We start from the raw sequence: 24354 nt of genomic DNA, 5'->3' as shown, positions 1-24354 counted from the left end.
TTTTTTAACATTTCCATCTGTATTTAGCCATATTTATTCATTGACCATCTTATTGGTATTAATCCATATTTATTTTGTGTTTTGAGAATAAATAGAGTCATACCACTGTATATTTGTACATGTATTTAACTGATAAACATGCACTCACACTTTGCTACCTATCGCGTTTCAGCAAATTAAGCAGCCAAATATAGCCAAACCTTCCCCCACAGGTAAATATCAATATTATAATAAAAATAGATGCTAACAAATGCCTTTATTCAGAGATTCTGAACTTTTTGAACTTCCCAATCTGTGTATCTGCTGAGCGGTTGTTCTGGAAAGCACAAAGGACAGCATGGAGAGTCACCCACAAGAAGCATCATTTTCCATATTTTTCCGCTTTTAAAAATAAATACAGACAGAAAAAAGATTGTTTTCTGTCTGTATTTACCTGTAAAAATCAGTACAAACGTAAATCTGGAAGCCTTAGTCATGAAGACTGAACCTGGCTCCCCAGTTCCAAATTCGGCAGCTCTGACCATAGTGCCATATCCTCTCTCTCACTGAACACCAGACTGCCCTACTGAGAGAAATTCTCACTGCCTTCAGCTAGAACCCAATTGTGCCCCACTATAAACACCTGGAAGCGACTCAATTCAAATTACACACTAGACAAGAGCAATATGCTGCCTAAAAAAAATGTAACCACATCCAGGAAAAACAAACAGTCATAGGGAATGCAAAAATAAATAAAGCATGTGAAATGTAAGCAGGAAAAACAAACAACATGGTTACCTTAACGCTTTTACACTCGGACAAGGGGCCAGTTGCAATGGACATTGCTTATATCCTTACTAAACATAAGCAGTATGGTTTAAAAAGACCACATCCATGAACAGAGAACCGCAATACACATATTGTTTTTCAATCCACCCATCAATCAAGCATTGCAATACCTCCAGGATTGGTGCACTTACCCACCCGGGGAAAACAATGCTGTTCAAAGAAAGACAAGAAAACAAAGGTAGCATTTCACAGGCAAACTCTGTAAAGTGACGCTTATGTGTTTGGGTGTGGATAAAATCAATGCGGACAATATACAGCCCACTCTGTCTTGTTCTATTTAGTTATTTATTTTTCATATTTTGAACCTTTTATTCCCGAGGCTGCACTTTGGAATAGATATATTTCAGAAAAAGATGACATTTCCAGCAAAAGAGTTTTTCTTTTTTGGATCCATTTCACAGAGAAGAACCGTTTCTTGAACTCACAGTTTTCATAAAGTGATTAGGAGCTAGACAGGAAGAGAGGGAGGAAGAAAACAAGGGTGTGGTGGCAGAGCAGAAGTGGACACTGTCCTTGTTGTGAAGTGTTGGGGCCCTAGGCCCCCATACTCTTGAAATGATGACACACACACTAGAATATGCTAGAATATGCTTAGAGGAACTGGCCTAGGACACGTGTGCCCTGTCCCTTCTATTGCCAGGGTCTCATGTTCTGCGACGCCTGTGTTGGAGGAGTGTGGGGTGGAGTGTAAGCCAGCCCTCGGGGAGGGGCTGACACTACAAGCACTAGAACAGTGACCAGACGGTCACTACACTTATCGTCTCTGGGCAAGAAGAAAAAGACAGAGTCCTTTTCCTTCTCTGCCCATTCCCCCCTGCCAAACGCCAAGCCTTATCCGTAGGCCTTGGCCATTTCTTCCGTCCGGGGACGTTTGCTTACAATAAAAAAGTAGGGGGACGGACTCTACGGACTCTATTGAATTAAAGAAGTGGGGGCACACCGTGCCCTGCCGATCCCGCCAACTTCGACCACTGGATGTGAACCATATACTCACCACGTTTGACTTTGCCCATTTTGTGTTTACTTTTATTGGCCTGGTTGTCATGTTCCTCAAGAACAGCCACAGTCAACACCCCCTTCTTGTGTCTGTGTAACCCAACCAGTTCCAGTGCATTTGTTTGGTTTCTTATGTGAAGCGACGCACAATCCAGAAACGACAGCGTTCATTCAGATCACCCATCAAATGATGGAGTGTACACTAAGCAGCTCTGACCACAGTCAGAGTAAGGGCAGCCACATAGGGGCCCTTCCCTGGTAGTTCCCACGCTCTCTAGTGTTGTTGCAATCCGCATCCTCGCTGGAAGCTTCCTACTGTTGCCTGGTATCGGTAGGCGGCGCTAGGACCGCAGGACTTCTCCGCCCCACACACCTGTCGGCTCTTGCGCTCGGTCGGGTTCAGACGAGGCTGCAGCCCCACTGCGGATACCATCCATCACCCCCGACCCCAGGCCATGGACAGCCTTCTGCAGACCCTCCAGGACTCGGAGCTGGTGGCCCGCTTCCAGCGCACCTGTGGGCTGCACGCGGCTCCCGCGGGGGGCACACACCTGCAGAACGGGGGAGGCGGGCATCTCAGCAATGGGAATGGGTGCCCCGCCCCGCGCAAAGGGGGCCAGGGGGCACACTGCCAGAACGGGAGTGTGGAGCGTGCCAACGGAGTGATCTTCAACGGAACCCACAAGCAGGTAGTGTGTGCAGGGGGTGGCAGGGTTGGCATGACTAGAGTGTGGTCGCTTATCATGTTGTGTGACAACTAACTTCCTCCTGCCCTGTAGCTAACAACACTTTGCGTACTCTTGCCACATTAAAGGCAAACTACAACTCCCAGAAGGCAATCTGCTGCTGGTGAAAAGCATGAAGTGACTGATGGTGATGAATGTAATATGGGGCCACTTGGAAGCTGGCGCACAGGGTTACGCCTATTGTCGTAGGTGCCCACCCCTCACTGTTTGTGATACCAACTAATAGCACACCCGGTGTGACTCTGAGCCTCCGGCGTTTGAGTCCACTTTGTGACTTGGTATTTCCAGGGTCTCTGTCACCCACACGTGAGAACAGTGCGCCCCATTCTCTTTCAGAACATGTCGCGGGTGTTTCGTGGAAAATATCTTTGACTTCGGGAAACTTCCGTGCCCTGGTACTCGCTGGGGCGGAGTTTGGTAGCCATAGCTACACCTCACATTCACGGTAACCTTTTCAAGAATTAGGAGTGCGGTGCGCGCCGAGCTGTCAGTTTGCCACCCAGTTCGCAGGCACACCCACCCAGGATGGCACCCAACGCCCACTGTTGCACACGTCCAGTGGAAACACAAGAGGTCATTAGTATATTTATTTCCCCGCATTGTCCTCACCTGAACCATTTGGAACAAGTGGCTTTGACAGTACTTGGTTTGTGGATACATCACGTGTGTGGGGGTAGGGGCTTGAGCTACCTTTCTGTGGTCAACCAGCAAGTCATTTGGACCAATCCGTTTTGCACGGACTGTACCACTAACCTCGCTCCCATAGTCGTTCCTTGTTGATGTCAGGCGGTGACCTTCAAGTGAAGTCCCGATTAGTGTACTTTTAATACAGCGGAGTAAGGAAATCCTAAAAGTAGACGTCTTCATAGTCTTATAGGGCATTACTCCGCCCCCCCCCCCTCCCTTATGGGATCACGTGGCACATGGAATGAGATGGGAGCAGTGCGCGTGCAACTCTGCAGAACATTCTCCCCAAAAGCAGTTTTACTTGTAGGTCTGGTTTTGCTTTTGAACCAGCATCGATTTGTGTCCTCGTTACCTTGGTGAAGAATGCAACCTTTTTATGTTTTTATCAGTACACCATGGCCCGTGTAAGCTAGAGTACAGATGTGATTAGAAGTGCGGTGACTCCCTCAAAATAAACTCTGAAAACGGTACTGCGCAAACACCTTTTTTCTCTGCTTGCTGGAGAATATACCTGTAAAGCAGGGGGTGAGTACAACCGAGCTAGGCGGGCAGGTGCAAACCAAGCGAGTCTTTGGCAGAACGCTGCAGAGCTTCGGGAACTGTCTGCCCACTTTACGCCTCCATATAGCGCCCAATCGCCGCCTCTAGGCGTCTGCGTGGGTTCACGGACGTGCGTCAGAGAAACATGCAGGAGACCGCGAGCTGGACTCTGACGTCTTACACTGCGGCGGTAGCTTCTTCAGCTGCGCAGGCAGGCGAAGTGAGAGTCGAGGCTTGGCCTCTCTGCTGAGACTTAAGCAACGTCTATCTCTATAAGAGGATATTGCATCTGCCCATTTTGAGCAGACCTACCGCCTTTCAAAATGGCTACCGGTTATTGATTTTTATTTTTTTATAATCTATGTTGACCCGACGTCAAGTTCAAAGTGATATCCGAGAGGACATTGACTCGAAATATTAAGTATGTCGTTTTAAATAACTCTGACCTGAAGCCGCATCCTTGTTTTGTTATTTCCAAGCAAACCAGATGTTTGACAGTCAATCACTCCATTGTATAAGTAACCCATCTTTCTGGTTGTAGAAACCAACCCTCCCAGGATGTGAGGCTGAGTACTGAGAGCGTGCACGCCCATTTTAAATTAACCTCTATGAATTGAGAGCTCTGAAGTTGGCTCGTGCACGGTGTTCATCCGGCCAACCCTGTTTTTTTTTTTTTTTTGCCTTACTACTTTTGTATTATAGATAATAGTCTACATCAACAATGCTACGAAGGTAACTTCGTCAAAGGCAATAGCTATTGCGGTTTTAATAACAATGGTGGTTCTAAATGCACTGCCGAGTTTGTGCGTGGTTTTCTGGATAGGTGAATGGATGATGGGATGAGTGAATGCTTGAAATGGGTGACCAGGTGTGGAAGACTTAGAAGCGGAACAGCTTACAGAGACGTATGAGTGGAAATTGGCAGTGACCATGGGCACAGAGTGGCAACACTCGCTGACAGAGTAGGTCTACAATGCCGCGACACGCTCAAGGCCAAAATACCTTGAACATAGTAAATTAATGTTTAGTTCATACTGTGTTTAATTAAAGTCTTATGTTCTCCATGTGATTGCCGCAAAATACAGGTATCAGGAGCTCTGTGGCTTGTTGTGGTCTGACATACTTGGTGTGTCTTGTAATTGTGGTCCTGTTTCTATGTCTATGCCCTGTAGCGGTTTTTAGTATTGACCATCTGGTCACCCACCATAGAATAGAGATTACGCATCTTCCTTGTTGCTAATAAAAGCATGTTTTATATTATTATTGAACTTATATCTGGTTATCGAACAAGTTACATATATATTCACCCAACACACGTTTTGGAAGGTTCTATAATGTTTCCATATATGTTGATCATAAATGTTGACTTGAAGATAGTCAAGCACAGTTCCAAAATGGCCATCATAGGATCGAGTGTGTGAGACTACCAGCCCTCTTGCCTTGCAGAATGCTTCAAATTAGTCTGTTTTTTGTGTCTATAGCTGGGTCTGTCTGAAGCTCCCAAGACAGAAGTGAATGGCTTTCTACCTTGTTGCATACATTAAACGTCTAGGCTGCTCTTATATAATTCAGCGGGTTCATTTTTTATGCTCTCAGCCTGAGAGTTCCTACAGAGTACCCTGGATTGCCAGTGCCGGCCAGTAGTCGGCTCCAGCACTTTTCTGGGGACTTACGTGTTGAATATGACCTTGGTAGAGCATGTGCAGTCAGAAGCCAAGTTGAACCTCACCTACTCCCACCATAGCAGGCTGGTTTCCCTTCTTCCAGGCACATGATCCTTTGCAGATGCTCCTAAGGAAAGCAAATGCTCAATTTCGACAAAATTGCATTTTCTTTGACAATAGGTCCATGTTCTCCTTCTGAACCACTGATGGGAACAGATCGGAATCATGATATGGTCCCAAGAGACACCGCCATTCCATCCCCCAGGAGGACACAGTGCCTCTGCTCCCCGTGATCTTCTCAGTGATTCAGCTGGGCTGGTCAGTTACCACACCTAATCAGTTACCAGGTGGAACTCCTAGTCCCATAGCTTTTTATTTTTCTTCGCTTGGTTGGCATGCCCAGCCTCGTCAAGACTATCTCTTCACCAACCCAGAGGAGAATCCCATTCTGCACCCAACCTGTGCAGAATTAGACCAGGCCCCTCCTTAATCAATTAACTCCTCCTGGAGTGATTTGTGCGCTATATCAATTGTCAAATAATAATACATTATATTTGAAAACTGGAGCGTGACCCTCTTCTACACCTCTGAGTAGAACAGCACCATGATATGGCCAGCTCTACCCACCAGGACAATGTAATGCCCCTATCCCAGTTAAGTTCTGCTCTGCCACTTAGTGTTGGCAATGGGTTGGCCAGACGCTGCTCCAGATCAGTGGGCAAGTGAGCCCCCATGCCCAACAAAAAGTACTGTATCCAGTGTGATGGACGGGACTGCAGTAAGCTCTTGCACATGCACCACATCAAAGCAGAAAGAGAGCACTCTTCCCCCCCGCTCCCCGGCTTGGACTCGTGCATTGGTGGCCTGGAGATAAAACAAGACACATCATGTGAAAAGTGAGAATATAGCAAAAATTCAGAGTTCCTTCTCCTGGATTCACTCTTTATCAAATCTTCAATTAGTCATGGGGTCTTCCCTAGAGAAGCGAGGGGGTTTGTGGTGTTACAGTAGTTACCAAATTTACACTTCAATGAAAATGGTGCCCACAGGTATCAGCAAAAACATGAAACAATAGTGTTGTTGTATAAAAATATTGATCAATTATTTATTTAAAAAACATAATGCACACAATTTATAATAAGTCACAACATGTACAAAATTACAAATTTATTCTAGGTTTTTACAAACGCAAAAAACATTCATCATTTAAAAAAGATTATTATTAAAACATCATACTGTCAATTATACAATGGTTTTTGTTAAAAATTACTGGGACATAGGAACGAAAAAGTGTCGACGCGGCGTTTCGGTGCCTCTTTATTTTGCACCTTCTTCAAGGACTCGTTCACGATTCAGTTATTCTACTCCAGGTGCGAACATCCTGGTGATCTTTCTTGTATTTCAGATTGAACACGTTTCTTCTTGTGCTCACTGTCTTTCCTTATCACTTATTTCTTGTGCAAGTGTCTTTGGTTGAGCGTCACTTGTTTTGGAAAAGATTGGGGACACGCTTCAGTCCGGTCCGCTTTACTCTTGGTCTTTTGAGAGTGATGGAGGACGCCTCTGGGAGCTACCTTCTGATAATTTCATCCACCATTAACTCTGTATGGTTAGAATGAATACATCTTAAGTTTATTTCTTTCTCCTTATAGCTTCTTCTTTGTGGGGCTTTTTTATCACATTAGCGGTCCACTCTGTCAAGGATAGCTGAACTGCACGGCGTCCTCCACCTTCCTGGAAGGAACGAGTCCAGGAAGGTGGAGGACGCCGTGCAGTTCAGCTATCCTTGACAGAGTGGACCGCTAATGTGATAAAAAAGCCCCACAAAGAAGAAGCTATAAGGAGAAAGAAATAAACTTAAGATGTTTTCATTCTAACCATACAGAGTTAATGGTGGATGAAATTATCAGAAGGTAGCTCCCAGAGGCGTCCTCCATCACTCTCAAAAGACCAAGAGTAAAGCGGACCGGACTGAAGCGTGTCCCCAATCTTTTCCAAAACAAGTGACGCTCAACCAAAGACACTTGCACAAGAAATAAGTGATAAGGAAAGACAGTGAGCACAAGAAGAAACGTGTTCAATCTGAAATACAAGAAAGATCACCAGGATGTTCGCACCTGGAGTAGAATAACTGAATCGTGAACGAGTCCTTGAAGAAGGTGCAAAATAAAGAGGCACCGAAACGCCGCGTCGACACTTTTTCGTTCCTATGTCCCAGTAATTTTTAACAAAAACCATTGTATAATTGACAGTATGATGTTTTAATAATAATCTTTTTTAAATGATGAATGTTTTTTGCGTTTGTAAAAACCTAGAATAAATTTGTAATTTTGTACATGTTGTGACTTATTATAAATTGTGTGCATTATGTTTTTTAAATAAATAATTGATCAATATTTTTATACAACAACACTATTGTTTCATGTTTTTGCTGATACCTGTGGGCACCATTTTCATTGAAGTGTAAATTTGGTAACTACTGTAACACCACAAACCCCCTCGCTTCTCTAGGGAAGACCCCATGACTAATTGAAGATTTGATAAAGAGTGAATCCAGGAGAAGGAACTCTGAATTTTTGCTATTGTTGACCCAATCCTTTTCCTGATAGAAAGGGTAGCTCCCAGACAACCTATTTTGTTTATATGAAAAGTGAGAATATGATACTTTGCCCTGCAATGTGACGTATTAGATTACTTACCCTCGCAGTTGAAATTTAGTGAAAATGAGGTATTAATCTTTGTATTTTAACAACTGATGTTTTTAGTAAACCAGATTTAAGAGGCTAACTATATTGTATCGATAGCTGTAATTGTGAAATCGTTTTTTATTTCTTTGATTTGTATGAAAAAGCTGTATTTTATGTGGAATTCCAAATCATAATAAAAAAAAAAAGTGAGTCTGACCATCTCTTGGCGGATCCAGCCACAAAAGGGTGGGAGGGAGCACGCTGCCTTGCATATCAGCCCACAACTCGCCTAGATGCATCGTGGTAAATGTAGAGCATGTGACACTCACTTTAGTTGAAAGCAGTGGTTAATTTGTGAGAAAAAAAAGTACTGTGGCTCTCGTCAGGAGGCATCTTGCACGCACCAATTTCTCCTGTTAGAACTGCCTTAAAAGGAACCATCTACTAATCATGAAAGTTGGGAGAGGATGTGGCATTAGGACCAGAGCTACCGACTTCAGTGCTGGTGATGCAGGTTTAAGTCTCAGGCATCGGCTCAACATCATGTGATTCTGGGCAAATCACTTCATCTCCCCGTAAATTAATGTGTGCTTAACTGGTGCTCATGAAAAATGCTGGTGTTGATGATTAAGTGCTGTTGCTGAACACCGGAAGCCACTGGCTCAAATTAAGCACCTTTTGAAAGTCTTTAGTATTCACCATTGTTGGTGCCGCCAGACTTTGCTATCTCTAGACACCTGTTTCAGGAGATGTGTCCTTCTGCACTAGAGATTAACATTAACATTTGGGAGTGCTGGCAATGCAGCTCACAGTCTAGTATGTTGGGTTGACAAACTATAGGATGCAATACCAATAGGAAAGGAGCTTATCCCCTTCTTTCAGTGTTATCAATCAATTTTTTTGAATTTCTCAAAGAAAGATCAGTCCACAGGCCATTTTTTCACTTCCAAAGAATTTTTGTTCCAAATTTAATAAGGAAAGAACATCATATAATGTCATTCATTCAATTTCATCAAATCTTTTCAGACAATTTCATAAAATCTTTTCAGCCAAAGCTTTGGCTGAAAAGATTTGATGAAATTGAATGAATGACATTATATGATGTTCTTTCTTTAATACATTTGGAACACAAAATTCAATAATTGATTGATAACATTGAAAGAAGGGGATAAGCTCCTTTCCTATTGGTATTGTTTCATTGAGGATTGTGGCCTGTGAGCGGTGGGCCACGGGGAGTTGAGCGTTGCTATTTGAATTGAGCATAATATTATTCGAGAACAACGACTTGTGCGCACGTGTCAAGCCCTCACCGCCCTGGATTCAGTGAATGAAAACTATAGGATGCACTTGCACTCAAGGAGTGGTACCGTCACCTGAGAAGCACAGAGAGCAGCACTGTCAGCACCCCCAAGTTTAATGTGTTACTCTGTATTGAAAAAGGCCAAATATCCTGGAACATGTATCTAGAGATATACAGCACTGGTTGCACCAACAATGGTGAATACTAAAGACTTAAAAATAAAGTCAGTGTTATTATGCACTGCATTTACCATAATGTATTGGGTGAATTGTGTTGTGTTAAATAATTTTCTCTCTGTTAGTGCGTGGTATATCCACAACTAGTATTAATTCACAAGAGGTTATATCACTGCTGAGTAGGCATCTGGGGAATTTCCAGAGCATCATTTTCTTTTCAAGGAATTAGTAATTCAACACATATGATCGCACAACTAAGGAGCAATATAAAAAAAATACAATAAAAACAAAGTACTCTAAAAAGAGCTCCAGGTGACTCCAGCACTTTCTCCAAAACATGGAGGTGAGAATGGACCCGATGATGAAGTATGCCACTTTGGTGGGTGAGGCACTTTTCTTTTTTAGGACAAATCCTACAAAGAACCACATATCAGACTTCCTATAGCTTGTATGTCTTTTCCAAACCAGTTCATCTTTAGTGTGTCTTGTGTGTCTGCCAGACCTAATGATGAATGCAGTTCTTGAACGTTGTATAGCAGGATAATGAATCGTGTACATTCCACCTGGCATTCTGGATTGGCTGGCACTGTGGCCACGATTTTAGAAGCTGGTTCAAATCCATCCCTCCTAAGTGCACTAAGTAAATAAATTAAAAAAAACTTACTTACCTAGCCACAAATTTATAGTATAGAATCATCCTTTCTGCTCAACTATTTTTTCATCAAAAACTACTTAAAATGATAACCTTGGGATAAGGAACTGTCCTATGCATGATGATGCGACCCACTTTCATAAGCTGACTGAGCTACCTGAAGATTCATGCCTGGATGGACAACACAGGCACACATGCTAAGTCAGGTTATGGACAAACAAACCAAGCCTAGAGTCAAGGTCTGTGTTAGATTTCCTGGTATTGGTGGCCAGGAACTAGATCGGTTTGGATAAGAAGACTACTTGTGAAGGTCTCGCTGCAGAAAATTGGCAACATCTTAACAACTATAATTAGAAATATTATGGACTACTTAAAAAAACATATATTGTATTGCCTGACACAAATGAATCGCCGTATTATATTCTTTCAGAAGTTGACAGGCTCAAACTATTTTAATAGTAAAAAACACACAGGCACTTGTAGCGTAATGCCATTGATGGATTTATTTATCGAGACAGCATTAAGTGTAATAAAAATGCCTTTGTATTCCTGACTTTGTGATAACATTGTAGGAGTTTTGGAGTTGAGACCTGGGGAAATACACATTTTAGTGATTGAATTTATTTGGAGTTTGAAGATTCCTGTTTTTTCGTATCTGATATGCATGCATTCAAGGGGATTGAAAAATCTAAAATAAACATTTGTGTACTTTATAAAAAGAATCCCAACAGATGGTGCAGCGGATTCAGGAGACCATCTATGATTTTTGTTGTTGTTGAACTTAAAAAGGCTGCTCCTTCCAGTAGAGGCAGTTGTATGGTTCTATTCCTCTGGGATCTGTTCCCGCTGAGCTCTCGGAGCTGGGAAGAGTTGTGGTAAACACATCCAGGAAGGCTGCTTCTCAGAAAACTGCCAACCAGCAATGGCAGAGCCAGGTCATTTCTCCAAGCTCCTCCTGTTTTCAGAGCCTTTATTCTCTCTCCTTGCATAAGGCAATTCAGGCTGCGATGGCAAGTATTAATCCAGAACGAGATGCGGAGAACTGATGAGCGAGACAAGAATAGACCCCAAAACAATACACAATGTTTAAGCTCGCGCCAAGCAGGCCGAGGTATACTGTTGGTCTAGAGCAGGATTCTCCTAAGTCAGTCCTGGAGGGCCGGATCCATGCCAGATTTTTAAGATAACTACATTTATCCAAATGGGGATGTGCTAAAAAGGAATGGATCCCGCCCTCCAGGACCGACTTTGGAAACCCTGATCTAGGGGACGACAATCCCTGTCTTTGTGGCGTTCAATGTGAGGGTGAATGAGACGACCGAGTCACTCACTGCACCCGCCTGCAAGGGGAACTCAAGTCCCTCTTTAAAGTGCAGGTGGGTTGGCGCCTACATAAAGAAACACAAATCATCTTTTAAGACGCTGCTCCATATTTCTCTTGAATGCACTCTCCTGGGGGCAGCATAAGTTTGCATCTGCCCTGAGGGCAGCGCATTCTACATGATGGGGCACACTTTTCCTGTTTGCATCCGGCGCACCTGCTGAAAGGTGCACTATGGTGCAAACAGGAAAAGAGCACCCTATCAATAATATGTCCCCAGGAAGACAGAAGGCTGACTTGTGGCCAGCATCTGTGATTGGCCACTAGAAAACCTGGGCAGCAGAGTGGCAACTTTTTTCGACTTAAGCATCAAGTCAGGTGTATTGCAATGATTCTTTTGATACCTTGAAGTACCAACGTTAGTAGACCCATTAAGGAGTTAGCACAGATGAGCGGTCAGCGTGTAACCCTGCACTCGCCATTTAGGCTACTAGCCTTTCCACAGGAAAAACGACAATTTGGGATTATTACTGTTAGGACATATGAAAATACATGTGCTACTTTCTCTTATACAGCACCATGCCTTAGAGCTTGATAGGCCCACCTTAGGGAGAGCTTATGTATTAAAAAGGGAGGTCTGGATGCTCTCATTAGTGTTAAAGGCAAAGTTGAGTTAGCAGTTTTAAGCTGCTTTAACAGTCTGCAGTGGTAGGCTAGGAGACATGTTTTACTTGGTCACACTCATGGTAGCACAATAAGTGCTGCAGACCTCGAGGGATAATTTAACTTGCAGGACCTTGGTACCCCTGGTACCATATACTAGGGACCTATAAGTAAGTTAACTTATTCCAATTGGGTATACGCCTATCAAACATATACTTTTAAGGGGCAGAGCACTGGCGCTGAGGTCTGGTAAGCATTCCTCAGTGTACTCTGAGTTATGAAACCAGCAGCATCAGTCTAACATTTTGGGGGTACAGTGCTAAAAGAGGGATTTCCTGAAATAATCAATGCTTGCTGTAAGTTTGGGTTGACATTACCCGAAAAGGGGGTTATTTGTGATCTAAAAGAATTTAGTTACATGCTGTTAAAATCATTACAAGTGATGGAGTCTTAAAGAGTCTAAAAGAATGGGAAATGACACCTGATTTGGGAATAGATTTTAATGTTACTGCAGTACATTTTGATACCAAAAAACAGTGGAGGAGAGAAGGAATTTAACCAGCAGTGTATCTGCTAAATCATACCAAAGGTAATGCAGGTTCCAAGGCCGGAAAAACTACAAGATTATTATGTGTCCATTAGCATCGAAGTACCAGGTTAAAACATTTGCTAAGCAATCCTCAGTTGATTGGATTAAAAGTACCTTGTATTTTGTCTGCATTCGAAACCTGCAATATCTTTAATTTGTTGCACAATTTGACACCACCACAGCTTCATGGAGCTCTCATCTCTATGGACCTTAGGTAGTGTAGTCATCACCTTGGTTCCGTCTTAAAGAAATGCTTAAAAGAAGGAAGACAAGTGATGGCTACCTGGACTGGGACGTGGGAGCGCAGCATGTTGTGCCACAGCTAACAAAAACAATTGCCAATGCTGCTACTATTTGTTAGACTTAATCCAAGAGGGTATATGAACAACGCATCACTATACCTCAAGCTTATGAATTGCTTTTTTTTTATTTAATCAGCTTATTTCATTTTTTTTAGAAAAAATGATTTATCATTTTCTTGTACATACAAAAACATTTCACAGAAACCCACAAATTAACCGTACATAATACCAAAAAATACAACACAATCACAACCAACAATCTTCTTCAAACATACTACATTCATGCCAAAACCATATATTCCTTACAAATACCCCAGGCTTTTTACCCTACAAGGTGCAAATATATACATTTATATACATTTATCAAGTTTGCACTAATCCTTCTGTTAGCCTATTAAATAAAGCTGCTTCAGATTGAACATAAAATTGAGTTTGTTTTTTTTATACAGTCTACGCGTTTCGAACCCCTCCTATTCCTGGGGGTTCTCATCAGGACCAAACATTCACTCTACGAAAATTCAATGAACAGTATGCCCTGTAGTGGCATAAGGTTGTGAAAGATGGTGTATGATTACTTGAATACTTAAAGTCAGCCGGCTAAACTGATACGAGTTGACTTGATTGCGGGAGGCGCCGTATCTTGAATGTGGCTTTCTTCATTGTATTCGCCGCATGCTCAGTCTCCGCGGAGCAACGCGGAAGTGTGGCGCAATGCTGGAGCGTCTCGGCATCAACCAGATGGACTGAGCCGACGATTGATTGGTTCAGTCCATCTGGTTGATGCCGAGACGCTCCAGCATTGCGCCACACTTCCGCGTTGCTCCGCGGAGACTGAGCACGCGGCGAATACATTGAAGAAAGCCACTTTCAAGATACGGTGCCTCCCACAATCAAGTCAACTCGCATCAGTTTAGCCGGCTGACTTTAAGTATTCAAGTACATACACCATCTTTCACAACCTTATGCCACTACAGGGCATACTGTTCATTGAATTTTCGTAGAGTGAATGTTTGGTCCTGATGAGAACCCCCAGGAATAGAGGGGTTCGAAACGCGTAGACTTTATAATAAACCAAAGTCAATGTTATGTTCAATCTGAAGCAGCCCTATTTAATAGGCTAACAGAAGGATTAGTGCAAACTTGATAAATGTTATAAATGTCTATACATGTATATATTTGCACCTTGTAGGGTAAAAAGCCTGGGGTATTTGTAATGCTATGTTTGGTTTATTGTATATAAAGGAATATATGGTTTGGGTATGAATGTAGTATGTTTGAAGAAGATTGTTGGTTGTGATTGTGTTGTATTTTTTGGTATTATGTACGGTTATTTTGTGGGTTTTTGTGAAATGTTTTTGTATGTACAAGAAAATTATACAGCATTTTTTCGAAAAAATTAAATAAGCTGATTAAATAAAAAAAGCAATTCATAATCTTGAGGTATAGTGATGCGTTGTTCATATACCCTCTTGGATTAAGTCTAACAAATAGTAGCAGCATTGGCAATTGTTTTTGTTAGCTGTTGTAGTGGGCTCAGCCTTGCTGCTTATGAGCCAGACCCTGCTTTGGTATCTAGCAGCATGTTGCGCAGCACCTGGAAATTGAAAGAAATACCTGATGCAGTGGTAGAAGTAAAAACCCAATCCAAGCTTTCCAGTAGCAGTCTAGTATACCTACTTGTTTAAATCCATAGGAAGAGAAAGGTGGGCCAATGAGTAACGCTCAATATGAGGATTACAGCATGCTGTTACTAGTTCTAAGCAAACTGAACCTAAATAAAATAGAATCTCCTACATTTATAAAAGTTGGAGTTTGAGAGATTGAGCTGTGGGGCAGGTCTACAAGACATTAGAACGCCTTTTGTCAACCTCTGTAGATGAGGTCAGATTTGTATTCAAAGAATTACTTTTCTGCTGTGCTGCAAAGTTCTGGACTTAGTGGCAAGACTTAACAAACATGAACACTGTGTCATTGCTGCGAGGCTTCGGGCGAAGAGTGAAAGTGCGGTGGGATCTGGATGATTCAAGTATCTATCATGATTTATGAAGGATCGCTACTCAAGAAACCATAGGAGCTATTGAATCTCTTGGAGAAATTTGATGTGTTGCTGGCCAGTGATTTTAATGCATTTGACTCGGATATAGCTGGTATCTCACATGGAAGTTATGGTATGCAGCCTAGTTCAAAATGGCAGTCTCTGCAGAGTTGTCTTATCTGGAATGCCACACACCAAAGGTAGAGGAAGGACTCAAGCTATGGGTTTAAAGACGATGGATAACCAAGCACACCATTGTGAGTAAGGATTATTTAGATGCTGTGGTTGGCACTGGGCATGTGGGCAGACTACACTATGGAAACGACAAATACAATCCAAAACTTGGGGGTTATGGAGAAGCAGGTTTCATTCCTCTCTACTATCTTCTTTGAAAATTCTGTTTCATGGTTCCACTCTTGGGAACTTTGATTGCTGCCTAGGCACAGCAAGGACATCTCTCTGAGAAATGGAAGCTCTGCTCGTCAAATGACTACGGCAACATTTTCTTTTCAAGGCCCATGTTGGTGAACCCTGATTTGGATGACATGGCCAAGTCTTCAGAGTACCATAGGTATGAATTGACTGCTTTGAGAGCAAAGGGTGAGCTCCTTCTGGTTTGATAGAAGGGATCATGGCATTATTCTTTGTTTCATTTTGGTGTAAGAAATGTGCAGAATGAGCAAGAATGCATGCACAGTGCCCCGAAGAGTTAAAAATATGACTCCAGACCATTTGTGCTACATTTCGTAATCGGCGTTTCCTTGCAGTGTCACAGCCTTGCAGATCTGGCTAGCAAACAGACCCTGGCAGGCAGGCCTGCTTCCTTTCTGGCATCAGGGATTCTAGTGGATGCCACTTTCGGCTCAGCGGAGTAGAGCGAATGAGTGGCAGTAAGGAGCCCGGCACTCAAGCGATGACCTCTGGCATTTGTTGGCCATCGATGATGTCCCCAAGAGCCCAGAAACAATGAAGACACTGTTGTTTGCTGGTCTCCACCCTTGCCTGCTTTACACACCAGGGAGGGGTGCAACAAATGCGAGGGTGCTTATTTCTATGTCCTATAGCTATCTTTCACTTTGTTAATGAGATTTCAACACCACTGAACTATAATGTTTCCAGCTCGTAAAACAACCTCTAATTTACAATTGGAGCTCGTAAACTAACCTCTAATTTGCAATTGCTATAAAATAAAATAAAAATATGAATAATAAACATTACAAAAGCAGCAAATATTGACTTTATATATCTATACAGCTGCCGCTGTGGCATAGCTCCAATTCCTTCTTAACGTTTCAAATATACAGGCTTTTACTAACTAGCTGTTTGTTAGCATTACACCTAAACATATGACGGAAAGCAAGGAGAAGTGGCGGCTTTCAAATAATACTACCTGTAGTTGACCGTACTAATGGCCCACCCAAGGCTGAGTCAGCCAGACCTAGAACACAGACTGTAGAAAGTGGAGGGAGAGGCCAAGGTTTCAATGCAAGACCTGGTATTAACCCAGGAGGGCCCATCAAGAAGCAATAGAAATTGTGAATAATCTTTAAAATTGCATAGCCACTAGGTAGGAGGGAGAGGTGCTCCAGGCAGTTCCACACTGATATGGGTGCCCCTCCCAACGTAACTTATCCATCAAATGATATGCAGACTTATTCAGGTGGGGTTTATATATCGGAAAGTACCCAGGAAGCTGGAGAAAGTAATGTGAAACATGGTGATTTTAAAGTTCTCACACTACATAAAAATCCAAAAAGCAGCATCTCACAATGTCCATACAAAAACAGTTCCTGGTGACCTCCTAGATTTAACTTCAAGCACTCGAGAAGAACCGCCTTCATTCAAGTACTTCAATACAACAGGTCCCATAAGACCACCAGAGATGATTAACCTTGCACTGTGCGTACAGGTATTTCGACTAACACCACAAATGAGGGAGTGACAATCCAGTCAAATGGTCATAGGTCCCTTCCTGACCCACAAACAGCTCAGCGGTCCGGTATACGGGACTCCGCACCACCGACAACCATCCTAACGAAGATGAACTCTACATCAATTTTTCATAAGCAGTCCCAAAAGCCAAATAAGATCACACAACCGCATATATCCGGACTTCGTTAAGTATGTACCTCAGAGGGGTTCTAGGAAACTCTCATTATACCTTCCTACGGATTCAAGTTGTACGACTGACCTTGCAGAGTCCGCTCCAAAGCAAACCTTCAATTGTCGTATTCGACCAGAGAAGCTGAACTCACAGTTGTAAAGCCCAAGTTCAAGTGCGACCAGCAACAATGTACTGAGCGGAGTCTAAGAAGAATCCAATTTGGTTCCTCTTTTCCAGACTACTCCTTTTTATACACGAAAAAACTGGTTGATTTCACGGTGGAATGTTGGCCTTTTTAAAGAAAACAGTCAATTGGACTTTAGATGGGAAAAATGGAAATCATGGTGACACAGAGTGTTCCTGAGTAGAAAGGTTGAGAATGAAACACTGAATATCCATGACTGAAAAGTACACACCCAAGAAAAAATGGGCAGAATTAGCTTTTGTGAATAATTGTGTTATATCCTATATTTGCGTGGTGGTGTGCTACGCAAAGGTTTATAAAAGGCATTCTCTTTCAAGTCTTTTTCAGTAAGTTGGTGTCACCACTAGAGGCCGCCCTTAGGCTCCTGCCTTACATCTCCTAATGGAAGCACCAGCCCTGCCATTATGATCACATTGTGTCATGCGCAAACCCACATTCTCCTGTTACCTGCAGCAAATGCAAATGGCGGGATTTAATAGCCGCACTTCTTGTCTAATGTATCTTATCAATGGAACTAGCCTTTGGAGAACTCGTGTTCTATTTCCTTGAAACCTGTAGTCTCGTTTTCTTAGTGTGTTTGATGTTCCTCCTAAAGAATGGCTTGCATAATGTGGAGACCAATGCAGCAAAGAAGATCCAAATAAAAGAAAACAGCTAGGACTTAGTGGACATATTGGTGTCAGTGCCCTAGGGACTTCCAAGAGTGGTCTCCGCACAGAACTATTGGAGCGGTCTGGCTGGATAGTTGTGGCTGATTTTCCACATGAGTAATTAATTCCCCTGATTTAGTTTTGAGAACTGTCCAATTGATGATGAGCTCAGTGCACACTGAGGAAGGCATGGTTTTGTTTCAGTTGCTACCTTGGATGCGTTGCAGGGATGCCAGTTCAAGGTTGATCTAATCTGCAAAATCTCTAAAGATTGCTGCACATATACTTTTTGGTTCTTTCGAGCTTGTGCATCGAGAACAGTGTATGATTTTACCGTAGTCTAGTCAACTGGTAATTCAAGTATTTGCAACGCCTCTCCTTTTCTTGTAAGGTTTGGTGGCTGAGTAGTGCAACTTAGAGGGTAGCATTTAAACGGAAACCAGGATTTTTTACGTCGCAGAAGGGTTTGGAAGACTTGTTAGTGAGGGAAGAAGTTTTGGGGTGAGCAATTCAAGGAGATTAAGGGCCTTATGAGGGGTTTGAGGTCCTCCTGTTAGCCCGCCACCGCTGTGCCAACAGGAGGATGACCAAGCCCGTAGTGCACCCTTCTTCCGTATTACAAATGTAATCTATGGCGGGCTGTACTGCGGCGGTCTCGTGGCGGTCTCACTGCGGTGGGCTGTTTGGCTCATAGGAGAGCCTAACATGCAGCCCGCCGCAGTGACCGGACCTGCTACATGTTCTTGCATGGTGTGGCATGCATGCCACACCTACAGGAACGGGAGTGCAATTACAGGGGAAAACAACATGTGCCCCCCACATTCACCACCATACTCGTAATAAGGTCTTATGTGTTTGAAGTGTTAGTTATAGAGGAGTACTTGGATGTTGCCACTGTTGAGTTTGTCTGTTTTTATTTATGATTGTTTTTTAAGTTGATAAAGTGAAACCTCCAAACCTCATACTTTGCTTATATGTAAAACTATGTATTTCTAAATATCTCACACCCTTCTATAAAGTATATGCACTTAAATGCAGGTAAGTTCATTTTAATGTTATGTTCAAAATAAAAAGGGTGTAGGGCCCCTCCAGCCAACCCTCCACTTTCATTTATATTATTAATCATACCCTTTTTTAACCATATATTTGTTATTTTGGAGGTATGCCGTTTAATGTATATTCAATATTTGTGTATGTGTGGGGAAAAACGCATTATTGGGGTAATGCTCAACTCCTTACTTTAAATATATTATTATGGTTAAGATATTGTACTGCACAATGTATAAAATATCAATACTCATTAATAATAACATATACTTTCCTGACAATATAATAGCAATCTGTATTGTGGTAGTCCGATGCATTGGGTGTATACTATTAACCCAAATGCAGTAGGTATTGTAGAGCAATCGGTTAGATCACCACATAAAAGCGAAGTACAACTATAAAAAGAAATGGGGCACAGAGTAGGAAAAATACATCTTCAAGTGAAACAAAGCCATACGAAACAAAACTATAATAGAGGCTAGAACAGCGGCTTGAATTAGCTACAGTCAGGCTTTGCTGGCCTGAAGGGAAGGGTTCAGGTTTTTACATAAAAGGAGAAAAGAAGGCAAACATCTTATAAAGTGAGGGTCACATCTTGGGAGCGACTGCAAAAAATGCCTGTATAGACCATTTTGCAAAACAAAATTTGGGGATTTCCAGAAGAAGTTGATGCTTGCTTTTGGGCACTCAGAACAACCAACAAACTGCAATTTACTAGCCAAATAAGAAGGTTGTCCTAGGACAAGGCAAAACCAAAGGGGATGATGGACGGAGTGTCGAACATTGCAAGCACTCACCACCAGTCAACTGATCTAGGTTTAATCCATCATCATTCTTTAGCTCACTCCGCCACCCCAGTTCAGATGTGGCCATATGCAAATCAGTCTGACCGTGTGCCTCATGGGAATAGTCCAGCCCAAACTGCCAAGTCATGTCTTTCCTGGACCGGAAACCAGTATCCTGGGACCGGTTTCCAGCTAATCAGCCGTCATCAGCCAGGCTAGCTTGAATCCAGTGGTAAAGTGAGCAAGGGACCCGCGTCTGGGCATACCCTGCCAACTTAGAGCGAACAAAGCAAACCAAAGGGGATGATGAATGGAGTGTTGAACATTGACGGCTGATTAGCCAGAAACCAGTCCCAGAATGCATGTTTCCGGTCCAGGGAAGACATGGCTTGGCAGTTTGGGCTGGACTGTTCCCATGAGGCACAGGGTCAGACTGATTTGCATATGACCATGTCTTAACTGGGGTGGCGGAGTGAGCTAAAGAATGATGATGGGTTAAACCCAGATCAGTTGACTAGGGGTGAGTGCTTGCAATGTTCAACACTCCATCCATCATCCCCTTTGGTTTTGCTTTGTCGGCCTTAAGTTGGTAGGGTATGCCCAGACGTGGGTCCCTTTCTCATTTTGCCACTGGATTCAAGCTAGCCTGGCTGATGACGGCTGATTAGCCAGAAACCAATCCAGGATGCATGTTTCCGTTCCAGGGAAGACATGGCTTTGCAGTTCGGGCTGGACTGTTCCCATGAGGCACAGGGTCAGACTGATTTGCATATGGCCATGTCTGAACTGGGGTGGTGTAGTGAGCAAAAGAATGATGATGGATTAAACCCAGATCAGTTGATTGGAGGGGAGTGCTTGCAATGTTTAATACTCCGTCCATCATCTCTTTTTTGTTTTGCTTTGTCCTAGGAAAAGAGCATTTTAAGAATCCAAAACATCTTGAAGTTGATCCCAAGATGAAGATTTAGCCAGAAAAGAGCAGACGAAATGTATTAAAATTACCTGTCCCAGAAAATAAGTGGTAGGGCATAGTGGAGCACAGTCTTTTAACAGAAAAAAAGAAGCGGGTGGCTAGAGTTTAAAGCATTGCCCCTTATCCAATATGATGACTAGTTTAAATAAAAGTGTGGAAATCAAAAGGAAGATAGAAAGAGATCTGATTCTTGTTTACAAAAATAATTGGAAGAAGCACAAAGAGACAAGTTTGCTAACGTGTGCTACGAAATACAGAAGAGTCAGATGTCTTACTGAGGGTGAAAAATAAGGGCGGTGTCCTATACAGCTGGAAAACACTATCAAGTAGCCAACACGGACCTGTGAGAAGAGAATGAAGTTAGAAAAAAAGAACTTGGAAGAGCCCATCTGTGAAAATGGGAAACATCCAGAAAGTCCAAAAAGAGAACATCCAGAACCCGTCCCTCCCAACATGACTGGCATTCTGTACACTCTTAATTTGGGAATAGATAACCAGCACTCATACCCTCAGTGAGTTGTATCAGCACAGATGGATTTTAGGGCTCATCCATAGTCGGGTACAACTGGTTGTTGTTGGAAGGCATATTGTGTAAAATACCAATACTTACGTTGAACTTTGTGTCAACTCGTTACTCATCATTTTTTGGCTTTCTCATTCGCTTCTCAACCTGATGCCTTCCCATCCTCTTCCTGAGTTTCCCCTCCCTCGAGCATGGCTTCTTCACCATCCTTTAACTTTGACTTTTATTCTCCCACTGTTCAAATTCAAGGAAACCTGTTTTCAAATGTTGCATTGCATGCAGGTGCGGGTGAGTCTTTCTCTCTTTCTCCTTCTCTCTCTCTCTCTCTCTCTCTCTCTCTCTCTCTCTCTCTCTCTCTCTCTCTCTCTCTCCCCCTCTCTTTCTTATCTCTCCCTCTCTTTCTTCTCTCTCCCTCTCTTTCCCTCTCGTCCTCCAGGATAAGAGAGTTACATAGTGCAATCGGCTGTTGTAATATTTTGGGAGATTCATTGACTATATCTTGAGAGATCGTGTCTTGCCTCGGTGTCCTCTTTTGAGTCTTTTAGTGTCCGGATGGCATGATTTCATGTATTGCATTGAACGTCTGGGGTGGAGGCTTTTGTGTAGCCAGGTAGGAAGGTGTGCTGGTTGTTTATCCCTAGTATGTACCCTGATGTTTACTGCCTGTTAATGGACCAATGAAGTTCTCTCAATATGTGGGTGTTGAGGATTTTAAACTTTTAAAAGGAGTTTCTGAAATTTGCTTCCAGAAGGCAAGTTCTGTGGAGTGGAGATAGCTGACCCCAAGATTTTCTAGGAAACGCACTCTTTAAAGATAGGTTTGCTGTCAATGTATAAGTCACATGATTTTGCCTTTTCAGCAGATTGGAGTGTGAATCCAACATATGGTTGCGCCGCTATCCGTGGCAGGACATATAGTGGAGTGTGCATCTTGAGTATGAAATTCAATGTCTGTTCGATACATTCGTGGTGGTGAGAAAGATTTGTTAGACGTTGCTTGGACTATTTCTCCACATTTAATGTGTATAGGGGGAATGTGTATGGGTAGGGATTGTGCACATGCTAAGTGAGTGCAGGGACACAGTGGAAGCTTACCTGAGAGGCAAAGAATAAGGCACTCTGTCTTTTCCAGGCCCTAAAAGTACCAAACACAAGAAGCCCTTGTCTACCCTTTGAGGATACATGGGCTAGGAAGTCTTGGGGATGTTCTCCCTGAATCAAGCCGTAGTCTCATGGTGCCTTCTAATTGGCTGAAATAGCTTGGGTGAAGAAGTCTTACAAACTTTGACACCAGGTTATCGCTGTCCTGTCATAATAGTATTCTTTTAACCAAATTGTGCCTTCCAGTGTGCTAATGACCAACTTTTGGCAACAAATTACTTGAGAAATTCATTAAATCTAACTAGCAGAAGCATGCAGAAGGTAGTGTCTGCTGCAGGAAAAAAACAAAGAAATAGAGATAAATAATGCTGCTGTACACTGATTTTTTTAATTTGTTTTATTGATTTATTATACTACAAACCCCAGAAAATCAACTTAAACAACATATCCCACAACCCAACGGTTTGTCTTATATTAACTGCTGCTGTACACTAAACAAATGTCAGGCATTGATGGGGATAAGACCAGTCAACCAACACCCCTCCTGGAACATTGATCTTATGTGCAAATAAATGCTGATGTACTTCATCTTTTTTTAGAGATCCTTTGTTTAACTGATGTAGCCTTTGACATATAGTACATTGCATTTATGAGTTGCCACTGTGTGAACTCGTAGAATGTCTACAGAGCATTGTGAGAGCTATAGTTTCTGACCACCTATATGCAATGTTTACTCTCTGTAGCAGCACAGTTATATACACTTACAACAACAATTTTTAAGGTGAAACCCAGACGTGGATGAGAGCAATATGGCCGACTGATATAGGGCCTGATTATGATCTTGGCGGACGCGGTTACTCCATCAGAAACCTGACAGATATCCCGTCCGCCAAATTACAATTCCGTTCTATCCTATGGAACTTGTAAAAGGGCGGACAGGATATCCGTCACGTTTGTTATGGGTTATCCCATCCAACAGTAGCCAGTAGTCTTTTGTATACGAAACTTTATATATCAATGTTACGATAAGTGTGCCTCTCGCAGCTGTTGTCACTTAAAAGTAGCATCCTAAGCTAAGCCTAATAATTAAATGTCCTTGTTGCAAACGTCGGTATGAAGCACAATGTCAGTTTTTAGAATTGTTGTGCCCACTTTACATCCCGCTTCACAAGTCGTTGGGGCAACATTGGCTGAAACTTATTTTGACACATTGTGGAGTTGGGGGCCTTAATACATTGCCCCTTCCCTACAGAGCCTTATATCTGATTGCTCTTTCGAAGTATTGTTGGGAGCCTGGAGAAGAGTCAACATTCTGATTTGTGTTAGCAGAATGCCCTTTTGTTTATGCTGGAACTTTTTAATTTATAGGGATTGACCAAATGAATTAACTCCACCACAGTCATAGGATGATGGAGGAAAGTTATCCTGTGCAATTCTTCGAGAAATTGGAGGAATTCCCTTTTAGCTGCAAATTCGGTCATTAGAAAGGTGTGGAGTCTACCCTGCCACCTGAGAGCACCCACAGTGAACAGAGGCCTTGTCTAGCAAATCCCTGCTGTGTTCCTGCTGCACTTGAAAGATGTTCTTTTCTAGGTGCACTTTAAGCGGAGACACCCTTATGTAGCTGTTTGATGTAAGGCAAGAACATAATCATTATCGATTGTCAAGCAAGGCCTACGCTTCATTTTTTTATTCATATTTTTTCAATCCTCCAAGTTGTTAGTTTTGTTTTTGTTGTATCCCCTGTTTTTTGTAAACTATTTTTCCCTATCGTGGGATG

At 42.6% G+C, this 24354-nt stretch overlaps 1 protein-coding gene across 1 annotated transcript in view; it reads left to right on the top strand.

Annotated features, from left to right (window-relative positions):
• The first annotated feature begins 2205 nt into the window (after positions 1 to 2205).
• SGPP2 (sphingosine-1-phosphate phosphatase 2) overlaps positions 2206 to 24354 on the top strand; it is a 542910-nt gene continuing 520761 nt past the window's right edge. The window contains exon 1 of the mRNA XM_086943879.1: positions 2206 to 2513. Coding sequence (XP_086800005.1) covers positions 2280 to 2513 — 234 coding nt within the window. The 5' untranslated portion in view covers positions 2206 to 2279. The remainder of the gene's footprint in view (positions 2514 to 24354) is intronic.

Source organism: Lissotriton vulgaris, chromosome 11, assembly GCF_964263255.1.
Source record: "Lissotriton vulgaris chromosome 11, aLisVul1.2, whole genome shotgun sequence".
Taxonomy (NCBI): Eukaryota; Metazoa; Chordata; class Amphibia; order Caudata; family Salamandridae; genus Lissotriton; species Lissotriton vulgaris.
The sequence above is the reverse complement of the archived record's forward strand: the minus strand, read 5'-3'. Positions and strand labels throughout refer to the sequence as shown.